Below are 21149 nucleotides of genomic sequence, written 5' to 3'. Positions count from 1 at the left end.
ACGTTTTGTCTTTAAGCTGATCATTAGTAAAAGAAAGAAAAAAGTAAAAGGAAATAGCGTTATAATTCTGTGCAGTAGTGAAAATCCTCATATTTCAGTTTTAAAATGGGTATCTTAGTTTCCAAATGGATATATTTTTTTAAAAAAGGTTGTGTGGGTAACAAGGGGGAAGTTAAGTGCTTTTACCTACCCCTTTTTCATAATTTCTGAATTAATAAATCTTAAATTGAAATTTGTTAAGCATTCTTGTACGATTTTGCTCAATTTAAAACATTTAAGTGCACAGCCTAAGAAGATCGTATCGTAAGACAAAGTAACTGGCATAGTAAATGCTCACAAAACATCGATTGGTTGTAAGCTGTATTTAAAAAATAGTTTACATACTATTTGAGCACTTGCTTAAATAACGAGCAATAAATGGAGCCATAGCTCAATTTTTTAGTCATTAGTGTTTAGCTAATCTATCAATACCTTCAGGAACTAAAACCGAAGTACAATTATTTTAAACGGAATTAAGGCAGAATCAAATTTGCGTTAGAAAAGAAACTTTTTCCATTGGACAATATTTTTTTTCAATTAAAAATTGTCTACGAAAAAGTTGTAGTTTTAAACTTGATTTAGTGCTTTTCGAGTGTTTCAATTTTCTATGTTTAATGTAAAATACCAGAGTAATAAGATTTTGCTTCATGTAGTATTATTTTTTAATAAATAAATAAATTAATAAATTAATAAAAATAAAATAAATAAATACAAATTAATTAAAAACGCACGAAGTAAATAAATTGTTTTACAATCATTCGTGTTTTTTAAATTCTCTACTTCTGAAGTCTCAAATAAACTAAACTGTTTGTTTATGTGTTTTTGTAAAGGAAATGGGGGAGGAAAAAAAATGCAAAAGATTCTTGTCGGAAGAGCGTGTTTTCTTGTACAAGAAAACAGGGTACTGACCTATCTGCTTTCCTCACTGCTTTGATGATTTTTCTCAGAATCCCCTTTTTTTTGCACCGGTATTGAGTTTCCAACCCTGTGTTATATTCCTTGGAAGGCCTCACATTAGCTTGGTGACGGATTAGCTGGAAAGAGTAATATTACAGACGGTTTTTCCGGTTTCTGTTTTCGGATGGCAGCAAAGAAGAGCAGAAAATTATAAGTTTGTTGTAAGGGCGAGGTCATGTTTTTTGAAAAGGACCTAGATACGTTTTTCTTCAATGATAAATGGATTTAACTCGTCTTAAGATATTTGTTGTACTTGTGGAACTTTTATAACTGCTTCCCCATTTGTGGCAGTGATAAGCGAAGAGATGTAAGTGGAGTTTTTTAAGTTTTGAGTAAAACTCTTCGTTCAAACTCTAATTAGACTTTCATTGAAATGTTTTTAACTATGCAGTATTGCAACACCTGCTAATACTATCTCTTGCCATTTAGCAGAGAAGAGTTACTTTTACATTTGCACTTGGTTTTAACCAAATTTTTAACTTGGGCACCCTTTGCCTCTAGGCAATGCCAAATCTCGAAATTTTCCAAGGTGGGGCAAAACTTCAAAATGCCTCCCTCCCCCCAACGCTTATACCCATTGTACATCTTGCTTTTGCCAAATATAGGATTACGTGTTAATAATGCTACAAACTTTAATACGTTTACACAAAACGATATAGGTGAAATGTGTATAGTGGAATGTCTCAATGAAGCAAAGAAACAAATTATTATTACCAACATATATATATATCTCCAAACAAAAGTGTTTCAAGTATTATTCAATTTACTCATAAACAGCTTTTAAACTATACACAAGAAGGTTCTGCTTTAGTTAATGAAGATTATTATACAATTCCTTCAATTTTAACTGCAGATTTTAACGTTAATTTTGCTTATGATCGAGCTAAAAATTTAGTATCGTTTCTACAATCCAAATTACAATTACAAATGATTAATAAGCCAGAAGAAGCCACCACACGTCAAGGAACTGTACTTGATGCAGTATTTGAAAGATTGTTAGATAACATACAATGCGAAAATTTCGTTGCTTATTATAGCTACCATAAGCCAATTGTTACTTTCATAGGATTAAAAAATGATAATAATTTAATCCTATGAAAGTTATCACTTCTGCCGAGCGTCCCGCACATTTTTTTTAAACAATTGTTTTGACATAAAAATGAAAGTATTAGAGGGTGTGCGACTTGAAAAATCGACTTTACTCATTATTCTTATCATTTTTTTTAAATTTGTTTATTTATTTATTTTTTTATTTTGATACACCCTACAGATTATTCATTACCATACATTTTGAATCTCTTTGTGTCTAACTTTTTTTTTTTTCTATTTCAAACATATTTCGGTGACCCATGCATTTTTCTCCACTTAGCAATGATTTTCAGGACGATAATTTTCAGTAAAAAAAGGTGAATATGTCGGCGACTATCATATTTATTTATCTGTTTTTTTTTAAACTGAAGAACCATAAACCATGGGTTTATAAAATCAAGGCTGCTGGAGATAAGGCATGCCCAATGTTAGTTTTGTCGCCGCGCCGGTCCATCCTACCGATATGCCAATTTTACTCTAAGCGCACTACTTTTAATTCCGATCCTGGTGGACATATCACGAAACATTTCCATCAGCCAATAATTATAGGGGGTTGACGAGCGAAACGAGCGGGGGGTGCAGCCCCCTAGTTTCATACAATAAAGCTATGCCATGTTTTGAGTTTGGTTATCCAAATCAGCACTTTTTAATCTTATACTACTTCCTAAATCATGGATGTTGGCCCGTCATTTCGAATTTTTTCAGGCGAGATTCCGCATGGTAAAATCATTTCTTACCGTCTATGCGTGGTTACGACTAGTAGGGGGCGGAGGTGTCTTTTTATCGCACAGTAATTAGCTAACTTCGTTTTTTAAGGAGCTGGTTAAACAAGATGTCATAATAATTATCTACAAAACTATAACCCAATACACAAAAGCAGAAAAAAAACTATAATCTTTCCTGCAAATATTTTATTGGTTATAATTGATTAACGTAGAGGGGAGCCCATAAAAACCTGCACACAAACGCACGATTGCCTAGAGCGTACTTGGTTATATGTACTCATTTTTATAACTAAGTTTTCACTTTCATTTTGTAATTTGCCTCGCATCCAGAGCGAAAAGGGGGGGGGGGGAGCGTTAGATACTGTACACTTTTATAATCTTTTCTTATAGAAATCAATGCTAGCGAAAATATCTTTAACATCGTTTTTCGAAGTTTTTACTTCCTACTGAAAAATAATAATAAATTTAGCATTTTTTTTTAAATTTGGGGACAAAATTATCTCCCTTCTTTTTGCGCCTATGACGGAGAGCAACCGCCGCCCCCTCCTCCCTATTTCTAAGCAAGAAAATTTGTGAAGGGAAAATTATTGTATGGTTTTATCACTTAATCTTGACTTCGTAAAATGTCCCGCCATTGGTGGTAGCGCGGCGCCTACACCAGAAGCCAGTCATCAATGAGGAAACAATTAGTAGTTAGTAGATTTTTATTTAATTTTGCTAAGAGCGAATCTGTTTAAATGGCTAGTTCACATGTTCCAGTTCAGTTCCACCAAAAATGCTTACTTAGCTCTCTCTGTATCACCTAAAAATGCCTGTGTAATGAGTCGCTTGCTACTCGCCGCCCCGTATTACCGAATTTTTTTTTTGTAAAATATGTAGCTGTTTTTGAAAATAAATGACTCCATAAGTCAAATTAAATTGTCAGCAAAACAAACAAGAAATTACCTACACAGTTTTTGTAGTAACTATTAAAAAAAATTCTTAGTTTACTCTTGCATTATTTTCTCTTTTCTTTTCCAGTTTCAAATTTAATATTTAATACTTTCCGGAATTTTTTAGAATAAGCCTTTCTTTTCTGTCGGTAGCAACACTCGAATTTGCTGCCCCCTATAGTTGCCGCCCGGGGCAAGAACCCCGGTTTTCCCCCCCCCCCTCCCCCCTAGATCCGGCTCTGCCTCTAGGTGCCCTTTTGTATAAATCAGGAACTTTAACTGTTGTATAGGAAATTTTTTTGAGGATTACGGATATTTTTACTGATATTTTATGCTTTATGAGTTTTAAGGGACATAAGAGTATATCTTTATAAATTAATTTGGGAGAAAAATTTCAATGACTACTTCCAGTGCTGAAGCGATATTTTCAAAAGTCAGCAAAATAATTTTTGTTTATACCAGGTAATTATGGTGATGACAAGGATCCGACAAATCCGGGACACCAGTTCCCCCTGTACGGCTAAAAAAAAAATACTTTGCTCACTAGTTCTTTCCGAACAAGAATTTTTCCCTGGCTCTTAAGATGTTACTATTTCTGTCGGTCTTTGGTGATGACTGGCAAGTTAATTAATGTTATCGACACACATGATTGTGATTGGAAATAATCTCATCGTCTGCGAAGAAAATCTCTGAAAATGTGTGAATGAAATGTGTGAGTTCGTTTGAATTTCTAATCTCTCTTCGAACATGGGGATGATGGTACTTTTCTGTGTCTAATACCATGCGCAATGTACAAAGAGAAATACTGATAAAGCTCTAGACTAGCTGTCGCCAGTCGCCATTTCATTAAAAATGGCTACCAAAAAATAAAGTCTTAGTCGCTAAAAGTGGCGACCATATGCTTCTTATTTGTTAAAAATAACACATTTCTGATCATGAGACGTTCAGCTCATCATTCGGCTCCATCTTGGCTACGTAATTCGGAACAAACTCCCTTAAGGTTATATTTTTTTCGTTGAATATATTAAAAAAAAAAAAAGCTACCAAAAGTGGCTACAAATTTTTGGGACTCTGGTAGCCAGTGGCTACTATTTAGAATTCTTAGTCTAGAGCTTTAATTACTGAACAGTTTGTTTATCTAAATAATAGCCGTCGCTTCTTGTTTTGTTGGAAGTGGTCATCTGAGAAATGTGATTCTTCCATTTGTGCATAAAAGATCATCTGGCCTGTTGTTTTGTGCGGACCTGGTATTGTCAGGAGTGAACTATCTCTTACTTAAAATGGGATGACCGACTAAGAACAAACTAGACCAGCGATTCTCAACCGCTGGTTCGAAAAATTTGGCCGGTCCTTGCAGGGGATTCTGCTTGTCTACGCTAAAAATTTTATTTATTCAGAAAACTATAACAATGACATTTATACAATTTTTTAAGTGAAATTTACGATTAATTTTCATTTTCACCTTGGATTTTTATAAAAGGTTTTTTTTAAATATATTTTTGTATAATTATTACAACAATTACTTATCTTTACATTTAAATAATGTTAAGTTAATCATAAGAAAAACTTCAGAAACAACTAGTGTAACAGTTCTTTTGTGCCTAGGTTTTCTTTCCCTCCTTTTTTTTGGAGGCCCCCCCTCCAAGGGGGGGGGCGGAGATCACTCATCCTCACCGGACCGCGAATTTATTTCACAAATTTTTATTAATTCTCGGATCAAGAAAGTTTGAGTGAACATGGATGCGTTTTTTCCCTATAAACGAACTGCAGAGAAAACTAATGACTGCCAAAAACCTATCAACCCTAGTTCTGTTTTATAAATAACAAATTAATTCAAGTTCTCTTCCCGTACGTAGTGCATATGTGTCGAAATAAGTATGCGTTAAACTTTGTATATTTATCTATTACTAGAACGAAGTATTTTTTTAATCTATGGAACGTTACCCTTATTTAAACACTACTATTAAGTCTTAATTTACGCGACATTTTCGGGGAACGTAACTTCTGAGTAAAATGAGGGTCTACTGTAGTTAGAAATAAATACAGTAGGCGCCGCTTAATGTGATCACTTTGAGACAAATACAATTTGATAACAAGAACCGACTGATAACAATAACCGAAAAGAATCCAGGAGACACAAAATAATGATTTTTTTTCCAATTAAGGTGCATTTATTTTGGCAACCTCATGTTAAAATCACAATGACTCAACTGAACGCAGTTTTAAATTATAAATTATTAAATTAACAGAATGGAAATATCTGAATTATAAAAAGTTAAAGCTAAATTATGCAATTTTTAATCACTTAGTAATAAGTGAAGTAAAATATGACATTTTCTCTGTCATTCGTAAACCAGTTTCAAAGCACATTCAGCTTTTCTATCTTTTCCAGCATGGTTTTGCTTGTTGTTTAAATTTTAATTTAACTTCGCTTTGTTTTCAATCTCGACACAATTCTTTAATAGTTTACAAAGGAATGGCAACAATGGAGGTCCTACATCAGTGCCTGCAACATGTCCTGCGACTGAATTTTTTATGTGCAAAAGAAAGTTTTCTTAAGGGGAGTCTCACTGGGGGCGAACTTTTTCTAGTTTCATTCCTAGAAAAATTTTGAACTGTTATTGAAAACCACAAAATGCTACACTGAAAGTTAGTCTCGTCATGGTTTGCCTATGTATTTCTAATTGAGGAACAAAATCGGGGAAAAAATTGAAAGTTTATGAAAAAGTGATAACACATACACACACACAATAAACGAAGACGCTGATTACAATATCCGACTTTTTTTAACGTGTGTTAACATACAAGTGTTCCGGGACTTCGTAATTCTGATAACATTAAGCGAATGATAACATTAACAGTGATCACATTAAGCGGCGCCTACTGTAGTAGTATTTTTGTAGCACAAAAAGAGATTTTTAATGCATTTGTAAGTCTTATCAATCCTAACTGGTCGATCAAAAGCAACTTATTTCGAGATTTTAAATGAAATAACTAATTTATTTCGAATATTTCATCGTAAGTTTTGGAAAAGTTTTATTATTCGATCTAAAACGTGTTAGAAAAAAATAATTTACTGCTTATTCGTGTTACAAATTTATTGGAGAAACTGTTGCTTATACTGAAAATTTCTAGGCTTGTGATTAAACTATTTATGAACGTTGCCTATTCATTTTCAGTGCAAAACATTACCATAACATAATTTCATAAAGAGATATGCAGCATTGTAAGAATCTCGAAATTAAACTTTTCTGGAATTGTTTGTGTCAAGTCCAATTTAATGTTGAATAAAATGCTCAAAACTACATATACTTCTTGCCTAAAAATAGCGAAAAAAGAAGGTTTTCACATCGAGGTTACATGCGTACTTATAATTGTAATAATCGCGAGCTTCTTTTCTATGATGTCATACGATAATTCTCATTATAAGCAGTTATAAAAAATATTTGATTACTAACAAGATACAGAGCATAGTAAGGCTTTTTGTCTTTCTTTTTTTTCGCAAAATGCAGTTAGCTTTTCTAAAATCTGTTTCCAGTCATTGTAAGTTTCCGTTCGACTCTAATTACAGAGTGGTTCTAAGTCATTATTTTGGTACAGATGGTATTTGCTTAAATATGGATTTATTGACAAATTTAAAGTACCGTAAAGTGGGGCTACTTGAACCCATGAGAAAAAAGTGTCTAAAATCCGTTCTGGTCCTATATAACTCAATGTATAGACTTAAAAGACTTTCTTCATGACAGGTAGCAGTACTAGGTAGAGGTTGGAGCATGAAACCAAGTTTCTGCTATTCGCGCCTTTTTCTGATTGAAGTTATGATTGCAAGTTGCCTAAACAGTTGTATTTTGTGTCTGCAAACTTTCACGAGTAAGCTCATGGAAACATCTGATATCATCAAGGTCATTACGTAACTGAGTAGGTTTAGTTTTAAAGACTTTCGCGTTTTGTTAAATTAGTGTTTAACTCAGGATTTGTTGGGTTGTCAGTTACGTTAGGTAATAGTTTATAGGAGGCGTCGACTTCAAATGGTTAATAAAATTAAGAGATCGTATACAATTAGTTAGGAATTAAAATGATTCATCGTATAGTAATTAAAATCAGTGTTTATTTTATAATTGGGTGTTTAGTTTAGTTAATTTTCGTACAGGAATTGTAAAATAAATTTGATTTATACAATTGGGTAGGAAATCGTATGTTAGTATGACCAATTATTTTTTACTTTTTAATAACTCTTTGTTTTTTGAAGTCGGTTCTTTTTTTATTTGAAACTAATTTATTGCACCATGTTAAAGTCCTTAAAAGGTTGCGCAATGCGAACTTTGCTGGAAGTTCAAGGGATAATCATAACTAGGGGCGGATACAGAAATAGTTTTTAGAGAGGGATAGTAAACTGAAAAGCGCATACCCCCCCCCCCCGAACAATGTTTTCATAAAAAAGTTTTCATGATTTTTTTTAAATATGTTTTTTAGGCCAATTAATATACTTTTTAGTTTCTCCAATATTATGCACTAATATATACTTTGAATGTTTGGGTAAAATATCTTTGATATTTCAAACAAATTAAATACTAAACCCTGTCTAATTTACCCGAAATGCTATAAAATGAGCGGTTTAAATGAGGAACATTGTTATAATAATTGTAACACGAGGGCAAGGTTATTCATTAAACTCATACTTCATTTCTCTTTTTAATAATTAATTTATATTTTAACTATAAAATATTACGTAATTAAGATAATCATAGCTTCATAACATACAAGTTTATTGAAGAAACTACTTCTTTGCGAATTTCAAAGCACTTGCTGATTTGTTCTTAAAGTCATGTTTGAGATAACATTTTGATACTACATGTCGTTTCAAATAACACAGTGAACCCTGATTTAACATTTCTCAAGGGGCTGGTTTATAAAAACGTAAAATACGGGAAATACATAGAAAGTAAAAATTAAATAGGAAAAAAAAAAAAACTAAAGATAGTTTAGATGACTCTTTCAAAAGGTATAGTATCTATATTTTACGAAAAATATTTTTCGGATATAATATTAAATTGTTTTCAGGGCCCGACTAACTAAAAGTGAGGCACTAGGCCCACATTGATTCGCAGGCCCCCTAAAAACTTTGCAGTGGTTGATTAACAGGTATAGGGCCTGCCTGAATGTACTTTTGAGGGCCTTTTTGTCTATCACAGAACTATGTATAAATAATTAATCATGTGCATTTGAGAAACCCCTTTGAGGCCTCGCTTGTTTGTGACAAAGTAAATTCATTACTGGCAGAATGAATAAAAGGTCCCCTTTAAGTAGGCTTGCCAGATTTCTGAAATGTTCAACCGGGATACCCGAGTGTCTCTCTCCTCCCCCCACCCACCCACCTCCAGCGTCGCTAGTATTCAAGAGGTTACACACCTCTGGCTGATTTTGGAGTGTTTTATAGGGTAATTTATTCTCAATGCTACGAATAATTGGTTACTAATTATGAAATTACGAACCTAAAACAGGGGTAATAAAAAATGTCAAAAGCAGATAAAATTTGAACATCTCTCTTCTTAGATGTAAATTATTTACAATATATTTTTAGTGAGAAAAAACACTTTGAATGAGGAATAAAAAATTGAGCAATATTTACACATACATTTCATTTTATAGGACTTCTTTAAACAAGTCTTTTTTTGGTTTTAATCTTGTAAAAATCCTTACAAGCCAATCCGGTATTAATTTTACAAGTTAATGTTACAAATGTCAAATTAATCATACAAAATAATCTGCCACAGTTAATTACTTTTCCACCTTTTTGGTCATTTAGTCGAATTTATCTTTTTCCTGGACGTGAAGTAAACCGGCCAGGACACCAGGATTTATTCTGAAAACCGGGACTGTCCCGGTCAAACCGGGACGTTTGGCAAGCCTACCTTTAAGAAAGTTTTTTTTTCGAATTAACAAGTCAGAACTTTTTATTATTATTTCAAAAATACACACGTTTTTCATATAGTTGTAATGCTGTGCATAGTTCTTTAAGTAATTTGGGGCCCCTTAGGAAGATGGGGCTCTAGACCCAGACCTAGTAGGCATGTGTGGTAATCAGGCCCTGATTGATTTTTAGTCATTGAGTTCAAAGCGATTGCAGCATCTTCCGGGATTGAAAAATTTAACAAGTTTTTTCCCTGGTACAGTTGGCTCTCTGTTTAACGACGCTCTATTTAACGACTTTCTCTATTTAACGACGGCTTTTCACGGTCCCAGATAGCACACTACAGTGTTAAAAGAATTCTATTTAAGGACGATTTTTACTTGAGGACGATTTTTTGTGGTCCATTGAAAGTCGTTAAATAGAGAGGCAACTGTATTTTTGAGAAAGAAAAGTCTTTCACTATTTGAGGAGGTATCATGCAAAAGCAAACAGTTCCACTTTTAAAAACTTTCGAGAAAACACGAAAAACTACTATTTATTTAATGCTGGACTTTACGCCAAAAAAAAGTTGTTAATATTGTTTTGTTTGTATCTAATGTTCATATTTTACATCACGATTTGATTGAAATATGCTAAATGTGATTGAAATATTCTTGCCTGGATAATTTCTTTCTCAATTTATTTAGTAAACCCCAAAACAGTTTAACAAAATAATATACAGCCTGGTAGTTTCAATTTCAAATCTTATCTGCTGCAATAGCTGCAAATATCACTAGCTTGTGATTTAAAGCCGATGTTAAACTCGCAAAATACTCCACGAAGCATAGACTTTTTTACATGAATGTTAGATGAACAGAGTTGTTGTATAACTTGATAAGTTCTGTAATATTAAAATCAGAACGCAAATAAATTCTATTAGACTTTTTGCGATTATAATGTCTTTCAGGTTCTTTTAGCTTTTTCAAAAAATCGCGAACAGAATTTTTTCTCTACAGATTTTCTACTAGTTCGATCACCACCACGGTTCTCCTTCTACTTTATTTGTAATCAACTTTTTAGCTAAATTACTTAATCTTGTTGGATTCAATTGAGTAAGGTGCTGGAATTACTTTTCCGTTACTGTTAAAAATGCCATCCATGTGTGCATTCTGGAAGTCACATGACCAAACTACAGTTTCCCATTGGCTGAAGTGGATTTGTTTTTTCATACATGGAAGGTCAATTTTCAAAGCTCTAAAATAATAGAATATGATTTTTTTTTGGCGTGGAACCAACTACACTACTTTACAGAAACGAGGTTAACAAATAAAAATCAGTCACTACCTTAATTTTGTATTTTTGTGGATGTATTTGCTTTTTCATGGCACCTTCTCATTTGTAAGCTCTTCAATGCAATATTGAAAGAAGGGGCGGGCCGTGTTTCCGGTGCTTCTTGTTTCTCTTTATCGGCAGACGAAAAGCTTTTATGCATTTTTACGTCATTTCTGAACAAAGCAAATGATTTTAAAATGTACAAAAATGTGTCCTCAAACAATGAGAGAAAAAAAAGAAACCAGCTCCAAAGACAGGAGTCTGTGGAATGCATTTCTGTTTTCATAGATTAACTTTCCACAACGTGGACTATTCAAAGAAAAAAAAACACAAAAAGAAAAAAAATATTGATCATTTTGGAATATTTTTTTCACTTTTTTTACTTTTCAAAGCAAACGTAAGATGCGAAAACTACATAAATAACAAACTTACAATACGGGTTAAATTAACAGTATAAATGGAACAGATGGGACGCGATGGAAAAACGTAAAATGCGGGAAAAACGTAGATTCAGGGGACATAAAATTGGAGTTTCGCTGTATGTATTATGTTTTTGGCAAGAAACTACCATACTTTCATTTTGAATTTTGTATAAGCTGAAAAAGAAATCTATTAAACCACAAATAGCTTCCTGAATCGAAATGACTCTTATAGGTAAGTATACAGATTTTTAAAATACGTTAATTATTGATTCCACCAAAGAAGAATCAATGGACGAATCGCAATATTACGTTCCCTTAAATTCGAAACCAGTCAGTTAAATGTATTATGCCGCTCTGGCCTGTGACTCGAGTGCTACTTCTGCACACAAAAATGCTTTTATTCATTCTTTCCGTGTTTTGTGTTCTTTTTAAATAACTAAAAAAATGTCTTTATATTGTAGAAAATTCAATTAAAAATAATAAATAAAATAATTCTTTAATTTTTCCCTTTTGAGGGGACCCTCCTCACCCCATCCCCTGAAATCCGCTGCTGAATTAGAACACCGCTTAATTCTTCATTTTAAGTTGATTTCATATTCTAAAACAAGGCTTATCTTCATTTTTAAAGTATCGTCTGCAGTTTCTGGTTACGGAATTAAAATTAAATTCGGAACTCCAGCGCTCGAATACGCTACCTTGCGGTAATTTACAAAACTGCCGATGGAACTAAAACATTGCCACGTTTTAGTTCCATGTGTGTCTGTTGACGTAAACACAGGCAGTTTGTTCTGAGTATTTATTAACGCAATCGATGTGTCTTAGTTTGCTTTCAGCTACAGAAATTAATTCGTCCCCTAAGAGTATTCTCGAGCTTCTCAAAATAATGTTAGTTTTCCTTATTTCTTTCAAAAAAGTATTAAATGGTGGACGCGTAAACAAGAAAACTCTGGATTAACAAAATTGGATAACGTTATACCAGGTAAAATTTTTTTATTGTATGAATTTGTAAGAATATGAGTTTTTTTTAATCTTAAATTAATTTAACTAATCATATTTTACAGCAGCATTTAGTTGGAATGGACAGTATATGCAAAATATTTTCTTGAATTTATTATCGTAGAACAAAATGAAAAATGTTTAACCTAGAAAGAATTTACTTTATTCCTTTTATTCTCAGATGAAAGGTTTCGCCAAATTTGTTTAGGGTTATAATTTTGGTATTGTGCGAGCAAAGTAGCCTTGGCGAGATTTCGCGTTTTTAGTTAAACCATTTTTAATTTTTATCATGAGTGGAATAAAATGGTAGTAAGATTACAGAATTCGATAAGTGAAAAGAAATAATGGTCAATCAACTGAAAAGAAAACTACCACCATATATCCGTGAGAATTTTGTTGATGATTTGCATAACATGACACAATTAAATCGTAACTCAGAAATTAGAAAAATCGAAACAGAAAATTTTTAAATGAACCGATTCGGGAATTCGAGAGAAATAACTCAGCTACAAATGGAAAAAAAATAAGCGCTAGCCAAGCAAGGCAAAGAAGTATCATCTTCTTTCGATAATAATTTGTAATGTCATACTGAATTTTCTAGCATTAATTGTTGTTCTTGTCAGGCCACAATTATTATTTAGTTTTATCAAGAATTGATAAATATCGAATTCAACATCATGGAAATAGCTGCTTAGAACTACGAACTACGTAGTTTGCATTAATCTTTGACGTTTAGTAATGCTTCTTGAATTCTCATTTCTTTCTACGTGAGCCAGAATATCCACAAGACTTTGAAAATTAATTTAAAAAGAATAAAGCGAAAAAATCATACGTACGAACAAAAATCACAACACTTTTAGCATTTTTTTCGTTACCATGTGCGTTTGTTTTAGTTTTCAATTCCGCCATTAGACAGTGACTTCAGTGCCCCCTATAGTTCGTTGGAGTTGCGAATATAGTCGAATTTCTGATTCGTAGCAGACGATATTTTTGTGAAGAAAAGTAATAAATAACATGCATGAAGAATTAATAAAAGAATAGAAAGAAGAGTTGCCTTCCTTCATAAAATATCGCCTGTTTCGTAATCATATTTATTTGTAGAAAAATTAGTGAACACTTTTTTATTTATTTTTAAAATTACATCTTTAGTTTTAGAATTACAGTCGAGTCCCGACTTACGCGAGGGATGTGTTCCAAGACTCTTCGCGTAAGTCGAAATTTCGCGTTGTGGAAAAATATATGCATACAAATTTTTTAGAGCATACCAAATGCTTATAAACACCCCTCAAACTGCTTTAAAACATTCCTTAATTATATACTACAATTTCTTGCATAAAGAACTGAACTTTTACTGTATTTAAAAAATACAAAACTGTTATTCAACATGAAATATTTTAGGATGAACAAAATGAATGACCAATGGGAATGAAAGACGTAAAATTAAAATGAAAAACTATAATATTACAGTAGATACAGTAACAATATTTAAGGGTTAAAAAATGGAGATAGTGATGACTTATGCTCCATGATCAGATCGTTATTCTTATCTAATTATACATTTTTAAATTCGTTTGCTTCGCCTTTATAACGTTTCAATTTGTGGCAAAATCTCCTTTTCCTGATCTCTTTATTAATCTGCAATACAAGAGCAGCATCCATTTTCATAATATTTGCTTTGCAAGACTTCTCTGCAAGCTTCAATATTAAAATTAAGTTCTGAACTTTTACGGATATCTTTCAAGTTTTGACTTTTAATTGTACGTGTGGAAGATTCACTCACACTTATTGTTGCGCTACCATCGAAGTTTTGTAGTTGTTCAAGAATATCGAGAATTTTAAGCGTTTTTTAATTTTTTTTATTAGAAACTTTCTTTTTCTTCCCATCTTCACAAATTTTAGATGAAGGTGACACTAAGGTGCCATTATATTTCAACAACTTTTATATTAAAAATGAAAAAATAAATAAATGAAAGATGCTGAGTGGTTATTTGATGCACTAGACTAGTTTGGTGTGGAAACTTCGGCTGTCAGTGATGCTTAAAAGGATGTAATAACATTCACGAAATCAATATCTAGTAGCCAATAACGAAGCTGATACTTCCTTCCAAAAAATTCGTGTTGTGGGCGAAAAATTCGCTTTAGCTCTAAAATTCGTTACTCGTGAAAAATTCGCGTTATAGCCATTTCGCGTAAGTCGGATCGCGTTGTAGCGGGAGTTGACTGTACTTTTAATCTAAGTTTTGAACTATTTTTTTGAAATTTTCAGAACTTAATTCATTAATACATGCTGCTGCCAACCATGAAAAATCGCGCCTGATGCTGGTTAATATATAAAAATGACTAAAGTTTTTGGATTTAAAAAAATGCAAAAAGTTCTAAATTTAAATATTCAGTCATAAAATTGCTCTTTGGGGGGGGGCTATACAGCGACGGGAAATTGTACTCTTTTTTTTTTGCCTGATTGCTGAACATACGTCACTTGACACAACTTTCATTTTTGAAGTAGACCGTGCAACGCCGGGCAATGCAGCTGATCTTTGATAAAAACTATATTTTCCGCTATGAATAAAAGAGTACCAATTTGAATAAATTGCTTAAAGGAATATCAACTCTAAAATAAGTAATGAATGAACTAGAATGATGAACAGAAAGATTAATTTACTGAAATGAAATAAATACTAAAGTAATTTGATGACAGAAATTACTTGAGAGACGAAAAAATAATTTAATGAGATAATTTAATTAGACGGTCTTTTGATCATACTTTTGGATCAACTACGTTTCATTTTTATTATTGAGTTTTAGTTCCCTGAAATATACGTTAGAGTAAAAGAGTTTTATCTGTTCAATATAAACAAATATTTTTTTTTTTTTTTGCCATCTATTCTTATTGAATGAAAGAACTGAAAATTATCCCGTTCAATTTCTAACATGAGCCATTTCTTTTCTTCAGATGGGAAAGTCTTGATCCTCCTGAATCAGGAGATTCGCAAACCCTTGTGGCTCCAGATCTGAAAATTGGCGAGCTAAACAATTGTGTTCTACCTTTGCAAAAGATTGATCAAGAAAACGAGCTCTTCTTGAAAAGTGACAAGCAGAGTGAGAATCGATTTCTTTCAATAATGTGGCCAGTTATTGCCAACTGTAATGTGCTTTATAGTTTGCATGCGTACTAGATTAGAATTTTTGCTAGTAGTCCCTTATTTGTAATCTCAAATTTAATGATTCCTCTTGGATATAAATTTCTAGTCAAAGTTTTTTTTTTTTTTTTTACATAGATGTGTTAAAAGCAACCTTTTAATACGCGGAGAATTTTTTTTTGCAAATGGCGCTGTTCATAGTAAATTTTCAATCACGTTATATCTGCTTATCGAGGGTAAGACATACAGATGCAAGCAAGCACGGGTAGATATTGATAATGTTTAATTGAGGATAAATATAATCAATTAATAGATTTTTGGACAGATCTCTATTGATGTATATTCATTAATCTACATTGTAGCTGTGCATAAATACTTCCATATTCAACCGCCAAATTTTGTAAGATCGCGTTCACGTTTCCCCCTACATGTCATTGGAGAAAACATAAAAAAAGAGAAACACCGGATTAGTTCTATAGTTGAAAATTAAGATCATGTTAAAATGGTAGTTTCATTAAACTGATTTTCATAAAAATATTAAAAAGGCTTATGTTTTCAACAGCAAAAATTACTTAACATGTTTTGTCACAACAATTTCAAAAAATATTATTGTTGTGTGTCATTTCCAGGGCATCAGACATGTTTTCATAACACTATGTGGTACTTGTTTAGTAGGTATTTAGTGTTCAGTCCAGTTTTAGATGTTTTGTAGCTGTTTACTTACATGAAAAAAAAACTATTAGCAAGTTGAGTCTGCATTACATTTTGAAAGTCAAATAACGATACAGGCAAGTCTTTTCTTTTTGTTTTTTTAATTAAGAGCATAATTTTATACATTTTTTAAAGATGCCTTGCAACAAAAATGTCTGGACGTATCAGGGTCTTTTATAATTTAAAAAAATATAGAAAAAAAAAAACCAAAAAAAAAACATAAATACTTTTGTTTAATATGCATGATTTTAGTTCGAGAAAATTGTATAAATTAAGTGTCGCAATCGTTTTGCCTCTACAATTAATTACGCAATGTTTACGATTTCAACGAAAATAGAAAAATTAAGTCAATTTTTTCCCCTTTTATTACAGTGGGAACCAGACAGCGAGTTTGTTTATGACCTACACAGTTTTGAAATATCTACTACATTAGCACAGCTGTATAGATTTTCATAAAAAGCAGAAAAATGTAGAAAAGAATAATTCAACATCTTTGTCACAAAATTAGGCTCATAGTATTTAGTTTGTTCACTTAAAATAATAATAATAATAAGAAAACTAAAAATGTTTCATCAAAAAATATATTTCCTTCTAAAGATACCATTTTTCTTCTCTTATATAAATGTTAATTTGTTGTACTTTTGCCTTAGCATCGACTCCGAGGATGAACGATATTGCTAATCATAAAACAAGTGAGCATGGGAACTCGATCCTCCCTTCGTTAGAAGTACCTACTACAATAATAGCAGGAAATCAAAATAATGCCGGAACTTCTTATACTAGCATCGGAACTCACTCCCATGTTGGTTTTGTTAAGTACTATGCAATGGGTCGACATGCTCAACAGTCCACAAGGTAAGGATGCTAGTCCAAGAAAATTTTAGTTGAAATTGATTTACGAGATAATAAAATATTTTGTTTTCCCATAAATTTTGTTATAATTATATTAGCTGAATCTTACTTTATTTTATTTTCGGCGTATAATCGTATACTTCTTTCCCTTAAAAAAAGAAAGGGGGGGGGATGCAGCAAAAATATGTAGTATTTATTTTACGCCGGAAAAGTTGTGAAATGAACTCAATTTTAAAACTAGTGGTGATACTCAGTAAGCATATTAATGCGGCTAAACAATCGATTTGTGAGAAATTCGATGAAAATTGAAAGTAGTAACGAAATTTTGAAAATAAATTTGTAACCAGAAACCAACAATTCCACTTTGGTGAGGGGGGGGGGCATTGAGACTCAATGTACGACGCTCGCTCCACCTGGGGTCACTTTGACATTTTGTGGGGATACTCCAAGAAAAAGTTATGAACTAATTTTTAAAGTTAAAGATTTTTCTTTTTATACAGAATACGGTAGAAATAACTCAGTAACCAGTTTACAAATACCAAAACACTGTACAGAACTTTATTTACACTTTCAAATAATGATGTTTAGAATTTATGTTACATATAATACCTTCGGGGATTAATTTGCATGGGAGCTCAGCGGATGCTCCTGCACTTTTTTTTCAGTTTTGCTTGTTTTTCAGATTTTAAATGGAATTCTGACTATTCACGCATTAAAAATAAGTGCTAGGGATTATAGGGCTCCTGCAGTTCTTTCGTTAGAAATTAAGCTCTGCATAACTTAAATAATTTCGGTATGAAAATTTACATCATCCACATGCCGATCTTAATATCATATACGTCTTTGAAGCTTCTCCCTTATGTTCTGCATTGCCTTGTTTATCAATTGTAGTGATGTTGAGATTTCTTGACGGGTATCAGCATTCAGTTCTTGTAATATTTTCGCCTTACGTTAGAATACTTTGACTTTCAAGGTAATTGAAGAGAAAGAAATTGTAACTAGCGAGAGCGGTTGAACATGCTGGCCATGCGCAAAGACTTCATAAAGAGATCAGGTTTTCGAGAAACGTTTGCCGTAAAGGATTCATTTTGTTGTGAAAGCAGTAGTGGCACTAGCCTGTTTGAACCATAAATCGAGAGACTCCCTAGTTCGTCGAGTCTTTTATGCGGGAAGATTTGTAGCATCGGTAAAGAGCAGAAGTTGCTGTTCTGTTCTACTCTTTAAAAACCTATGGGCCCAATAATTTCGAAATCAATAACGAGTTGGCTGTGAAGAGGTCACTCATGGACCTGTAGAGGACTCTTTTTCTGCCCAGAATAAGAAATTTTGTGTCGCCTTCGGACAGATAAAAGTACTTCGTCACTCGACAGAAATGTGGCTGTAGCACAAGAGTGAGTAATATAAATTCCCTTATGGCAAAGCAATTAAAATTGTTGATCACGCAATCTTAAATTTGTTCCTGTTTTTTTTTTTCTTTCCTCCAGCTTATAATGCAGCAATATGTAAGAGTATGCTCGATGATTTAATATTTTAATATTATATATATATATATATATATATATATATATATATATATATATATATATATATATATATATATATATATATATATATATATATATATATATATATATATATATATATATATATATATATATATATATATACTATTAGGACGAGGGGGTCGCTCTTGTCAGCATCGTCTGGCGCGGAAAAATTACTAGAGCCGGCCCAGCTAATACCATACCATTAGCGCCAAAGAATTAGCTGTGGTAAATGTGGGAGTTATTTCCTCACACTCTGTGTTATCAACTAATTTTTAGTTGCAATATCCATGTTACTCTTATATTGTGAGCGATCAAACAAGTGATAGCATTATTTATAAGCTATATTAATGACATGAATAATGAATTATTATCTTTCGTGGGTTATCTTTTTTTTTTTGAAGTGCTTTTGTTTCGCATAGTAAAAAAAAAATAGTTGAGACCTTTGAATAATTATGGGGCTAACCACCGGGTTAGTGTTCAGAGAAAAGGATCAAAAATATATCTTACATCGCGGAAATAAGTTACATCTGAAGGATGGGAGTAAAAGAATTTAACCGCACTGATAATCCGTCGAGCAGATAACCTGCTCAGTGATAATCGGGAGTACTGTATGTTTGTGAAATGTATGAAAGAGTAAAATTGTATTACTTTACGAAAAATTCTGTTTGACACCGGAGTAAGGTTTGCAAAACTCGAGTGCGACATAGGGGGAGGGTCATAACTAGGCTCGCCAGATTTCTGAAATGTGCAACCGGGACGCCGGAATGCCATGCCCCCTCCCCCAGCGTTGCTAGCATTCAAATCTGTACACACTCCTGGCTGATTTTTGAAGCGTTTTATAGGGCAGTTTATTTTCAACGCTATGAATAAATGGTTAATAATTATGAACCTAAAACAGGGGCAATAAAACATGAAATAAGCAGATAAAACTGGAACATTTCATTTCCAAGATGTAAATATTTACAATTTATTTTCGTTAGAAAAAACACTTTGACTGAGGAATAAAAAATTTAACAATATTTAGATATCTTTTCCAGACCATTTCCTTTTCAATAAGTTACCGCCCAATGTAACCTGAGTGTAAGTGCCGGAGCTGGAGGTTTTCCGCCTCTAGCTCAGGCACTTCCCATTCCGGGCTGATGAGTGCTAATAAGCACGAAACTGCAGTCCTCGGATGGAATGACTGAGCTGGCGGTGCATTTCACGTATTTTCAAATATTTAGATATACTTTTCATTTTATAGGACTTTTTTATTCAGTCTTTTTTGGTTTTAATCTTGTTGTAAAAATCCTCACACGCTAACCCGGTATTAATTTTGCAAGTCAATGTTACAAATAATAAAGTAATTATCCTAAATAATTCTTCACAGTTAATTATTTTTCGACATTTTTGGTCATTTGAATCAAATTTATCTTTTGCGGGACGTGAAGTAAACCGGCCGGGACAGCGGGGTTTTGCTTGAAAAACGGGACTGTCCCGGTCAAACCGGGACGTCTGGCAAGCCTAATCATAACCCTCCTAAGAGTGACCAAAGATAGCATAAAGCTGGAAGTGTTTTGGGATCTGTAATTTCCATTACCGGGGGGAGAATCCCAAACTCCATTTTTGTTCCAGAGCATTGTACTTATCCTACTCGATTTGAATGCGCACATTTTAATGATGACCCGCTGCGAAACCAGACGCTTGATCCGCCCTTGGGAAAACTCGGTATTGGATTTGAAAGGAAAGATTAAACCAAACCGAAGTCTTCTTTCGGGAAGAGTGAGAAGAAAGTAATATTGAAAGAAGAAAAAAAAACGATTTTTTTTTAAACAAAAACAAAGGGATGCGCGAGAATAACAAATTAATTCTTACTCTTAGAGTGCGATGCCCCACGAGAGACCTACCGCCGCGTATTCCTTTTCTGCCACATAAGAACGCAAAACCTAACTATTAGCGATATACTATTGAAAAACGCGGAAGTTGGATGCTAAAATGCGAAGACACACATGAAACAGGTTTTGCTAAGATTACAGAAAATTAAATTTTCGAGTTCGAAGATACATACCCGGGTGCAACAAAAGAATCTTCTAAAATTTTTGCTCCAGCGCGGGATGCTCGTGCTCTATTATCAACTTAATTAAAACTCGACCTTATCGAGAAAATTGCCACGATGGAGGCAAATTTGGCTTTCGGAGCTCTTTGATTTTAATTATCTACTTGCAAACAGATTTTCTCAGAAGATAATGATTTACACTTTTAAGTTTAATACGATTTATATTTTTCAGTTGATTTCGGAGTATCTCCCCCCCCCCCCAAAGGTTACTTACCTTGCCACTAAAAGTGCAGAAAGGGGTTGGCGCTGACATTTATATATTACTTTTATGACATCAACCATGACAACACGTGGAGAGAGTTAAATAGTACACTTGTGCATATTCTGTAGACTAGGTTATTTCGTTCGTGGCCCTGCAATTTGTAACGTTAAAGAAAGATTCCGCCAGCCAAGGTACACTAAAATTTGTTTTTCAGTCATTT

The 21149-nt window shown here is 33.0% G+C and overlaps 1 protein-coding gene across 1 annotated transcript in view; it reads left to right on the top strand.

Moving 5' to 3' along the window:
- Positions 1-21149, top strand: part of LOC129218292 (proton channel OtopLc-like) — a 78612-nt gene that overhangs the window by 22820 nt on the left and 34643 nt on the right. The window contains exons 3-4 of the mRNA XM_054852526.1: positions 15336-15481; positions 16884-17088. Of these exons, the coding sequence (XP_054708501.1) occupies positions 15336-15481; positions 16884-17088 (351 nt within the window). The remainder of the gene's footprint in view (positions 1-15335; positions 15482-16883; positions 17089-21149) is intronic.

Source organism: Uloborus diversus, chromosome 3 (genome assembly GCF_026930045.1).
Source record: "Uloborus diversus isolate 005 chromosome 3, Udiv.v.3.1, whole genome shotgun sequence".
Taxonomy (NCBI): Eukaryota; Metazoa; Arthropoda; class Arachnida; order Araneae; family Uloboridae; genus Uloborus; species Uloborus diversus.
The sequence above is the reverse complement of the archived record's forward strand: the minus strand, read 5'-3'. Positions and strand labels throughout refer to the sequence as shown.